The following is a 12079-nucleotide window of genomic DNA, read 5'->3' on the forward strand; positions in this document are numbered from 1 at the left end:
ATACTGTTCTAAAATAAAAATCTGGGGTGAAATTCAAGCAAGTAAGCCTTTTTATTTTTTTACTTTATTTTTTTTTAAACAAGCCGTGTTCATAAACTTCCTTCAATATTTGTAATGAAAGACAGATCTGTTGAAGCACACCCTAGATGCAACACTGACCTTTTTTGGACTGGCTTGAAAGCGGTTTACTCTCCAGGGAACTCAAATGATATTAGTTTGGATCAAAAGCCAGACTCATGCAGAAACAAACTGATGCGCTACAAGAAGAATCATTCCAGGACTTTCTTTCACTGTCAGATCACTGTAAACAGTTACGGGCAATGTCAGATGTCTTAGTTTGTTTAATTAATTATAGCTGAAGGGATGTTTACCACTCAGATGTGACTGCTTCTTCTGCTAAAGTGTGCAGCTGTGTCCTGACAAGTCTGTATATTTTATGCTGTTTTGGAGGTTCTTTTGTTTGTCATAAAACACAGGTCAAAATCAAAGGCAAAATAACTTGAGCTTGATTTTAATTAGGACAAACTGGCAGCAGAGTAATACAAAGTATGTATCAAGGAATTTGAGAGAATGGACTAAATCTATCCTCTTTGTGATAATAACTGTGTAAATTCAGTAGATATTTATCTTGTCTCCGGCACATCTCAGACTGATTGCATCGCTGCTAAATCCAGCAAACCCTTGCAAATGATTTAATCGAGGCAAAGCCAGCTGTGATTCAAATTTATATTCAATCCACCATCAGTATGATGGAAATCCTCCTACTTAAGTGCTAAGTTGGGGCTGTGAATGACAGTATTAAAGCAGGGGTGAATAGGTTAACGCACTATTCAGCTGTAATTACAAGCTTTTAGCTTTCTTTGGTCGTGTATATGACACGAAACAAAGGAATACTTCTTGCCTCCATTTCACAGAGAATGTGGAAAATAATCAGTTTATAGAACATATGAGTAGATGTGAGATTTGAAGTAATTAGAAAATCTGAAGCAAACACATGCATATAGAATATATCCCTGCCTGCTTGAAAAGATTGAGGTTAAACTGCTGAAGAGAAGCACTTGATTTGTTCCAAATGAGTTAGTGCTTTTTATCAGTTTTGCAAACAAGGATGTCCCATTGTCCAAACAAGATTATAATGAGTACAAAATGTTGCCAGTGGCCATAAACGGTCACCTTATCACACTTCCCAGATGCCATGTGTGCACATGAAGTTTGCACATGGAGTTTACTTGACCTTACCATCGCTTCATCAAACAACCAGTTTGGCAAAGTCCCAAACTACAAAGATAAGACAATGTGAGCACTTCTGAGAGAGCCTCTCAGTACAACACGTCTGCCGCTGCAGTGCTGTGAAATGTAAAACATCTGTCTGCAATACTGTTCGTCTTAAGATTTTATGCCAAACTGTTTGACTATCAAAGAGGGATCAGTGTAATATTTCACAAAGTAGCACATCATTAATGCATTGTGACAGGAGGAACAGCTTAAAGAGATGTACTGTACTTACCATCTCTCATGCTGTGATACAGGATGCCGCTTAAACACATAAGATGTATATGGATTTATATTTCAAAGGTCCATCCGTCCATAGATAAACCTTAAAAAAGTCAAAAGTAAAAAAAGTACAGCATAGATTTAAAAATAGTCAGTAAATGTGTGTGAAGGCAACTTATTTGTTTAGCAGCCATGTGTGCAGCACTGCATACCTGCACATCAATTAAAGCCGGATGCATGGATGCGGTGTGACAACCTAAGAGGTGTGAGAGCTGAGGGCAAAAGAGATGCAGAGCAAGGATGACAGGGGCAGACATGAAGGGAGGCAGTTGGGAAGAGAGAACTGATATCTCTGCGAGGTGTGATATCCCGTGTCTGCCAGTTGGAAGATAAGCATTCGGAAACATGGGAGTTACCAGGAAAAAGAAAGGGGGGGGTAACTGCTGTGCACAATGAGGTTTGCATGGTAGGGGGAATTGTGCATGCTTTTCTCTGTGAGTCGGGGGATGGCAGAGATACAGTCTACAGCAGCAGGATCAGAGGGCTTATGAAAACACACACACACAGAGAGAGAGAGAGAAACGTTTTCCCTTAGAGACTGAGTGAGATGGAGAGAAGAGGGCATCTAACCTCCAGCTGGGAGCACAGATCTGCCCGGCCAAATATGTAATTCTGACCAGACGCTTTGGATTCGGGAGATGCAGTCAGGTTTTCCCTGACTGCAGCAGGTTGCTACTATGGCGGTAGCATCTGTCATTTGCAGATTTTGAAGGAGACAATGCTAAGGCGCACCTTGGGAGTGATCTGAGATCCAGAGTTGTGTGTCTTTGCTGTCTAGTCCAGGTGAAACACAGACCCTCTGGAGCGAAAGAGCGAACAAAGACTGACAGAAATGAAACATTATGAATGCCTGTAGAAATCTCAAGGTCCCCACCATCTCTTTCAGCAGAACAGAGAGAGTAGTGGGTGAGGGAGTGTTTGCATGCCAAAGTTGATTTCAGGTAAAACAAAAGGCTTTGTTAGGAGAAATCTGGCATCTCTGAATCTGCTTGGGGTGAATTTGTTTTTGTCATTCTTCTTGGACAGCCAGGCTGTGTCCTGATTTTTAAATCAAAGACATGCATTCACAGCCACATATGGTGCACTCAGGATTCCTGCCTCCCAAAGGCAACGAGGCATAGCTGCAAAAACTGAGGTGGAGACAGGCCAAACGTTTTGCTGGATAAACTTGTAATAATTAATTCCATGCCTTTTTAGTCTTTTTTTTCCCCCCTAAAACATAACTGAAAAACCAGTCACAATATGACCTTCTTGAGAAACACTGATACCACGTGCACCACAAGCAGAAATGAATCTATAATTACAAATGACACAGTTCTCTTGCTTTAGCTGTCTAAGCAGCTGTCTCCCTGCACCAGCCCAAAGAAGCGTGAGAAGGAAAAAAAACTGCAGCAAGAGCAAAAAAATATTCTAAATTAAGGGTTTAAGAATGGAGGGTTTATACTGTAAAGCTTTGGGAAACAAATGTGTGACTTTAGGCTATAAAAATTAACTTGATAATGGAAAGCCAAAGCTGTTTTTTAAATTTTATATATTTTTGGGGAATAATGTCTTAATTAGAAAACAGCAAAGACAGTTGGAGGAAATGAGGTTAAAAACACTTCAGGTAGATGTCAAACAGTAATGTTGCAGTACCATGAGGTGGAGCTAACTTTAAGTTGGTTACTTTGTAATTCAATATTACAGCATAGTTTTATTTTCTTCATTGAAGTAGAAGTATAAGGTATTTTCATTAACTGAATGTCAGAAATTTGAGCAAATAAGTAGCCACTGTGTTTTGGCTCAGGGCAGATTACAGCAGGAGAAGGGAGCAAGGGTCTGCTTAGAAGTCTGTGTCAGAGTCAAAAAGGAGCCATGGAATGTGCAAATACAGCAGAAAGTACTCCAACCTGGCATGAGAGTCCACATCTCATATATGGAGGAGCAAGAACAGCATGAGAATAAATCCTTTTCCTCTATCTCTCTCTCCAGGGAGCAGAATATGCTGACACAGAGCAGCAGGGAGATGAAGAGAGAGGAAACACTGAAACAAATAATAAACAAGTAAACAAATGTGATGGAAGAGTAATTTCTGTATTTGCAGGGGCGAGAGTGCTTCGCACGTCAAAATTCTTATGCCAGCGGAAGTTTGCAACTGAGATGACAAGAGGAGATTTTCACATTTTTCCTAATAGTGCACACCGAGAATGTTAAAAGGCTGAAAGGCAGCTCAAATCTCATTGGTTAAGTATTCCTTGTTACGGTTCAGAACTGCTTGCCAGCACATTATTAGAGTAAGATAATCTTTTTAAGTTAATCTATCCACACAAAGTGCACAAAACAAATGCAGAATTCATATATAATCACAACATAACTTTTCTGTATGTCACTGTCTGGATTTTCAGAGATGCTAAATATCTGGTCATTTTTTTTTTGTTTGTTTTTTTATCACATACCATCACTTATGATGTCTTTTGCTTAGACCATGTGCTTTGGATGCACATGGTTGACATTGCTGTGTTTAACCTGGGTAAGCTTGCTTTAAAATGTGATTTACAGTTAGAATTTAGACATGCAAAACATCTAACAAATGCAAACGTGTAGTTTTGAAGCGGATGATGAAAAGGGCAGGAGTGGTGAGGGAGTAAACTACTTTTATTCAGCATCAGCCCCTATGCATTTTTCACACCGGCCATTTTAAATTGTCATTGTGGGGAAAGCACGGGTGGTACTAACCACATTAAGCATGGCTTTGTTCTTTTGAAGTGTCCAGTGTGGCTACCTTGACACATTTTAGCATTTTCAAAAATAACTTTCTTGCTGAGATTTAGGTGTAAAGAAGGATGCTACTGCACTGTCTGTGTGCTAAATATGAAGCTCCAGGAAAGGCTGAAAAAATTACTCAGAGCATTCTGAATTACACACATAGCTTACATTAGCTTCTAAATACTACACATATGGGGCTGTTGAAAAGCTGCAGTTTGATAGGGCATTTGCATAATAAAACATAATCAGAGCATATTCACAACATATAAAAAAATTACATTTTGTTTAAATAAGCCAACACAGATTTTTTTCCTTAACTGTATACAGACTACTTGCCCTATGATAGTTGGGATTGGCTCCAGCTCTCCCATGACCTTGGATTGGATTAAGTGGTTAAGAAAATAGATTAATATATTCTGGCCAGTTTTGCTAACATACATAGTCACCACCCAAAGGCCTGTTTTGAGCATCCCGGTACTGTTGCACACTTTCAAATGCTTTGGCTTAACCTGAAGAAATAGAGTAGTCCTAATTTGACATTTGCATATTTAACTTATCACTGACAAAATGCTTGCTGCAAAATAGTCCTGAGTGAGCATTGGGATTCCACAGTTTTGCCACTCATCCTTCTGAGGTCTCTTGTTTTATTGCCTGTATCCACTTCGTCTCCTTAAGGCTCAGTTTTTCGGTTCAGCAGCTTACAAAACTTAGTTCTGGGTTCTTTACCCTTCTGGTAGTGCATCACACCACACTGCAGCTTTTAGGCATTTCTCTTTTTTTTCTTTTTTTTTTTTTTTTTTTTTTGCAACAGCAGTCCTCATATAGTAAGTCAGTCTAGAGTCATGAATTGTTCTCCCCTCCAGTGCTGGTAGAAATCTTTATGCATATGCTTAAAAAAAGAAAGAAAAAAAGAAAGGAGAAAATAAATGGTTGTACGGCTGTAATAGCAATTCTGTAAATTTCAGTCATGATTTTTTATTTTCTCCTGTCCTGTTCCCATTATGACTTGGCAAAAATATTTTCTAATGAAATGAGATATTTCTCTGCCAAACAGCCATTTCTGCAGATGTTAGATGTGGTACTTTTATACATGTAACATCTGCACACTAAAATGTGAACCATCAAAGTTTTAAAACGATTAGACGCACACAATTTGGCTAAGAGACATATGTGCAGCCAAGCAGATACAAACACAAACAAAAAGCACGGCAAAATGAGCAATAAACAGCTAGGCAGAAGCTAGCTGTCCAGACCCTTGGAGGTTGTGCTCTCTTTCTGCTCACCAGAGTGGAGAGGCCATAAAGCAGAAAGGGGAGCCATGCACTGTGGCTCTTGTCATGGCAGCCAGGTACCAATTCACTGTTGCGGGAAGTTGATAAGGTGGGTTTTTTTAATGGGGTATTCACCAGGCCGCCAAATCAATCCCCAAGAGAGCAGGAGGAACCACAATCATCACCAGAATAAATGCGCACTCTGGCAAAAATAAATAAATAAAAGCTTCAAACTCATAAAATTACATTACATACATAGAGATGCAGAGCACAGGTTCTCTTAATGGAGACACTGAGTTTTTTTTTTTCTTTTCAAAGACACCATTCTGGTAGAGAAATTGTCAGAGTGTTTGTTTTAACTTTGTCTATCCTTGCAGATGCAAAGAAGCAAAAGAAGGAAGGCAAGAAGCGAGAACGCACCCAAATGGCCGACGAGCTTGTTTGAACCAGGGAGGGAGGAAGAAGACAGTGGGGATGATTCCACTGCCCTGTTTCAACATGGTTCCTCTTTACATGTCCTGTAGGTTGACTGTAGGAGCCTATATAGCTTTGACAAAAAAATAAAATCAGTGGAAATGTGACTCTTAGTGACCACTTTTTACCTTTTTCTTCTTTCTAGCACCTCAGAAGAAAAACCTGTATGTTGCAATAGAGGATATAATACAATAGAGATAAATAATGAGAAGATTTAATTAGTCGTGTTCCCGCCTAATGATGTTATGTTTAGGATTATTTTTTTAAGGACAAATTGCTTAGGATTTGTCTTACAGTTGCACATAGCATAACCCTAATTTGGAAAACTCTTTGATCCATGCCCAGACTTAATAAGTCAGTTTGCTAAAACTGAAGTTATGAACATGTTTACTCAATTAATTTGACCAAAAAAAAAAAAAAAAAGTCATGAATTTGCAATTTGTGGCTCAATTTAATTAGAATTTCTTATTCTTTCTGTCAAATAGTGTTGAATAAACATAAGCTAGTTCTTTTTTTTTTTTTTTCTCCTGCTGCTCTGTTGTACCTCAATTTATACCCCACTGATTTTTACTCTCCATCTCTTTGTTGTAAAAAAAAAAAAAGAAAAGAAAAAAGTCCTCACTGTGGTAGTCCTTCAAGTTAACATCCCCTTTGCTTCCTGGTACATTTCCAAAAGTTAAAAATGCATAAAATAAAAATCAAAGTTAGAAAACACACAAAACGTGTTTGTGGTTTATCCTGTGCTTCCCTGTCAATCAAAAACCTCCAAATTTCAAACACATTTCATATATTTTTATTCGAATTTCATTCTGTGAGGATATGGCACAATGTAACCACTTAATGCAGTTCATCTTACAGTGTCATAGGTAGCCAGTGATAAGAACACTCAGATTCATTGTCCAGAACAGATAATCAATCAAGAATGCATCAAAGCAAAAAATCATATCATTGTTACTGTACAGGGAGTTTCATAGTTGGGGAAGGAGAATAAATGAGGGACTGTTGAGGGGGAACATTCAGAGAGTAGCTATTAATTGTGTATTTACATTTCAAATATACTGCATCTGAATTACATATAATGTAATATCATATAGATATATACAATGCAAACAATAAATTTCTTTTTGCAATTACAAGAGAAGCCACAAGCCACGGCGAGTGAGTACACAATGAGCACCTACATACCTAAGCAAATGAAAAATTAACACCTGGATGTACATTTAACACTTGCAGCAGGCTACTGATTGCTTTTTTTTTTTTTAAGTTGATTTTTCATTTTAAATACATGTGGTTTCTGACCCTTGAAGTTCAGACCAGACCAGATCAGGTCACAGAACTCAAACCCTCAGCATATTAGTTTTTTTTTTTTTTCCCCCCACAAAACACACTCTTCCCATGATATTAAAATTGCAAAAGTTGTAAAGTGTGTCCAGTAAGAGAGCAGGTGAACCAGCTTCTTCTCAAGGTAAGTGTGAAGCCTTATAAATTTACAGGTGAAATCAAAATGAAACTCTTGGCTCTGGGCTTTCGGCCACACTCAAACTAGTTTTAGCTTTTGTCCCCCTCCTCGGTTTCCCTCCTTGGGATTGCTCTTTTTTTTTTTTTTCCTTTTTCCTCTTTATGGCTGCATAAGTCACTCTTCAAATCCCCAGAAGGCTTTTCCAGTGTGTAAAAGTTTGGATTCCATCACTCAGTTTCCAAGGTAAGAATCCATTTCTTCAAATCACACGCTCCAGAAATGCACATATTTATACTTTCTACATTTGCAATCATATAATCTTGGCAACACAATTTATAATATTCACATCTTTATAGATTTTTATTTAACATTTTTAAACAAAAACAGAAACTCTGGCTGTACACTGGTCATATTCTAATTTGTAATACTACATTTGTACTTTGTACAATGATAAAAGAAGCAGATTTACAAAATGTGATAGAAAATGTATATCATGTCTCTTCCTATATTCCATTAGCATGGAAAGCTGTGTCTCAGTGAGTCTTTGGAAGCTTTTTACTATTGAAAGATGAAAGAAGTGATGACAGAGAAATAGATAATCACTCTGCGTGAATCTGCCCTGATGTGTGCCGTGATATTTTGTCCAATCTGATGTGTTCATGCTGAGGATGCCATTTAGAAAAAAATAAACCACCACACAGCTAGATGCAAACGCACACGTGCACACACACGAATTAACGATGGCCCCTGATCTTAACATAATGACACACACACACACACACACACACACACACAGGGTTTGCATATGAAACTACAATGTTTCTGAAGACAGCTAAGAACATAGACAGGCAGTCAACCAAAACAGCCCACTGTGCCTGCAAACCCATTTACCTGTGGTTATTTCTGATACATTATTTCAGTGACATTGAAATGGCACGATTTCTTTAGCTTGTTCAGTCAAAACAGGTGATTTTTATTACCATAAACATCATAGTGACGGTAGCCCAGAGCTGGTAAAATAATAAAATAAAATGAAAATAAAATCAGGAAGGCTGTAAAACACACTCTTTAATGTGCATCACACAGCAGCACGATCTACAACTTACAGCCCAGACACTCTAAAGAAGCAACAGGGATTTCAGGATAAAAGAGCAATTTGTTTATGTCATTCTGGATAAGGCACTTCAAATTGCTCTGTACAATCCGGCGATATAAACTTTCGGTCTCTGAATCAAATCTCACAGCATGCACAAGCTGCTGCTGCATCTTCATATCTGCTTGGCTGCACAAGATTGTTGAGATTATTCTCAGCAACGGCCCCAAGAGTGAAACCAGAGAAACCTCAAATTTGAAGTCTTCTCTGATAAACGTTACATGTCACAAGTACTCCTTTAAAAAGGAATGTAGCCCTTTGACATAAGCCGTATGCACAGGAGCCCAGATAGCTCTGACGGCACAACATGATATGTTGATGATTTATGTTTATTTCGAGCATGGACGGCACATGTGTGTGAGTATATATGCATTTGAAATCACTCATAAAAGGTTAGGATTCTGAACATATTTCCTTATTTTCAGGAACAATGGATTGTGCATGCACATCATGAGAATGAGATGCAATAAAAGTGCAGGAGCGGCAGTAAACAGTGCCGTATCACACTCTGTTTACACGATCCAACAGGTTTCATCTGGGACACTAAAATTCCTGCAGCAAAACCTTTGGCTGACCTACCCTGAATGGCTGTGACTTCTCCAAACATGGTCCACTTGTAGTGTGATCCTCTAGCTTTGGATTTTGTCACTGACAGACCCCACGTCCCACCCCCCCACCTCGTCTCTCTCAGCTCCTCTCGTAACCATGATTATCTGTTTCACATGTACAAAGAACACCTTGGAGTCATCAGGTTGCTTTCTCTGTTATATGGATGAGAGCTGTACTCTTTCACTGTCACTACATGATGCTCTTTCATTCTGTCATTAGGGTACATTCCTCACCTACCCTCCACCCACTTCCTCCATTTCCAGTCAAGCCCTAATACAAGAACGCCTTTTTGTTCTCAAGTGTTTGACAACTTGGCGACAAGATCGGGATGAGTGAAATGGCTTAATGGCCTCTAATGCTCAAAGTGCAAGGGATGGCGACAACTCCTGTAAGCACGTTTATTTTTTGGATGCATCTCGCCCTTTTCCCGCTCCAGGAGGTGATAAACTGCCATTACCTTCCATCAAACACCCATGCAGCTGCTCAAGCTGAGACCCCTAGATCACCGCTTGAGCTGTGAGCCACTTAGTCTCCTGCTGGTATCACTCAAATGACAGCTTAGCAAAGATTAATCAGTTATTCTGGAAGGTTCTTTACTCACTTCTAAGATGTGTGACAGACATGGCTCCACTCATGATCGAAAAGGAAGGTTGCTGTGATGGGCGCCTGAGTTCCTACTGGAAGTGTTCAGATAAATATGGACCAGTAATAAGTCTGTTCTTTTCATTTCTGTTGCTCAAACCACAAAAATACAAATACTTGAGTAAAATTTTGAAGTGCTTTATTTTTTTTTTCTGTTTTATTCTACTTTGTATTTCTGCTGAGACCTTTAAGAAGAGATAACAATATGTTTTATCTTGACTCACTGAGTGGTGTTTCAGAGAGGTCAGTTGCAGTTTGGTTGGAATCTACCCAATACTGAATGCTGAGTATACATGAATGCACTAATGGGGGAGTTAATATACTGTTTAAATTTTAATAAGTAAGAAGGTTAATGTGCACTGATACTCAACTGAATGAGAGGGCAAATGCATCAGTCTCTAGTGGAAAAATTGAAAAACAAAAATGGAAAGAATGGAAAAACACTGGTCTCAACATTTCGAGTGAAAACTGGGAGGGGTCTTTCTCAGATTGCAAAGAAAAATGCACATCTGAGACTGAGAGTAAAAGGAAAAGAAAACACAACACTGGAGAAAAGTGCGGTGTAAATCAGTGGTTCAGGTGTCTTGGTGAAAAAGGACATTTAGGAGATGCAGAAGCAATGGAAAGATGCTGTGGGAGCCCTTGATGCTGCCTTTCATGGATGCTTGGTGGGCAAGGCAGGCAATCACTTCAATGAGAATACAGGCAGTCAGCAGGTTTTCTGCCTATGATGGAGAGGCCAGCAAATCACTGGATCACAGGTCTGCTGAGCTGTTGTGGGAACACTTTGAATGTATGGTACCTTAACAGTGCCACTCTAACTTGTGGGAAGGGTTAGGCTTAGGGGAAGGGGAAGAATTTCTTCTGGATTACTGCAAAAAATTGGCCTCTAGAATGCCAAATGCCTGCAAGGATGTGATAGCTGGAAACTAATGATTCTTTGATGAAAACAAATTATAATTTGAACTAAATATCATTATTTCTAACCTTCCATGTCTTTGAAGGTCATTTGATTACAATTATTCTTAAAAGACAGAGTAACCCCAAACATTGTCTACTCGCTCCCCTGTACTGTACTTTTATGCTTTGTCCCATTTATTTAATCTCTTCCCCCTTACCCCAACTGGTCACGGCAGAATGCCACCCTCCCTGAGCCTAGTTCTGCTGGAGGTCTCTTCCTATTGAAATGGAGTTCTTCTTCCCCAGCAAGTGCATGGTCATGGAGGATTGCTGAATTTTTATCTTACAATATAAAGCACCTCGAGATATTGTGACTTAGCACAATAGAAATGCACTGATTTAAAATGAATAGTGCATATATCAGCGATATAGTAGCTGGAAGTAAGATGATACATTGAGCAGGAAAAAAGAAAAAAAAATACAAAAAGTATGATGGTGAATATACCAATATATATTGGTATGAACTTTACATTCATGGCCTTAAAAGAGTAAGAGACTATAACAGGATCAGGGCTGAGTGGAGCACTAAGTGGGGCATGGGCTTGTAGCAAGCTGAGCGTATAATGGGCAATCTTTAATCTCGAATGTAGGTGTTCCACATCGTCCCATAATCTGATCAGCCTCATGGTGAGTTTTCATTATAGGATCTGTCCCAGATTTCTCTTTAAGGAGACAGCCTTGAGTAGCTATTCGGTGCAGGCGTAATTCTTTACAAAAAGCCCCCCTACCAGCCAATGTGGCAACCTCCTTATGGTAATTTCTCCTGCATATTAATCACATCAACTGGTGAGCACACACTACTATAAATGAGAACGTCTAGGCTTAAATGATGGATGACATGCATGAGCGCAAAGAACACGTTGTACTGTAAAAACATATATTTTCCCATTTTTCATTTAATTAAAATAAACACAAGTGTGTATATATATATATATATATATATATATATATATATATATATATATATATATATATATATATATATATATATTATATATATTGTGTGTGTTTATAGAATTATCTGTTTATAGAATTAATAATTAAATAGCAGTAAAACAAAAAGGTCGCAAAACATCCAAGACACATAAATAGCCCTTTTTTAAAAAAATAAAAAATCACGAGGCTGTGACCTGTGATCAGAAGTAAACTCCACTCGTGGAGCACACAAACAAACTCAGCATGTACACACCCACACACAAGCGTACCCACACA

General features: G+C 38.7%; 1 protein-coding gene across 2 annotated transcripts in view; it reads left to right on the forward strand.

Moving 5' to 3' along the window:
• ptn (pleiotrophin) overlaps window positions 1-6756 on the forward strand; it is a 49251-nt gene extending 42495 nt beyond the window's left edge. For both annotated transcript variants that reach the window (XM_030719970.1, XM_030719971.1), the window contains exon 5: window positions 5948-6756. In XM_030719970.1, coding sequence (XP_030575830.1) covers window positions 5948-6015 — 68 coding nt within the window. In that variant the 3' untranslated portion in view covers window positions 6016-6756. The remainder of the gene's footprint in view (window positions 1-5947) is intronic.
• The last annotated feature ends 5323 nt before the right edge of the window (window positions 6757-12079 follow it).

The sequence above is a fragment of the Archocentrus centrarchus genome, chromosome 23 (genome assembly GCF_007364275.1).
Source record: "Archocentrus centrarchus isolate MPI-CPG fArcCen1 chromosome 23, fArcCen1, whole genome shotgun sequence".
Lineage (NCBI taxonomy): Eukaryota > Metazoa > Chordata > Actinopteri > Cichliformes > Cichlidae > Archocentrus > Archocentrus centrarchus.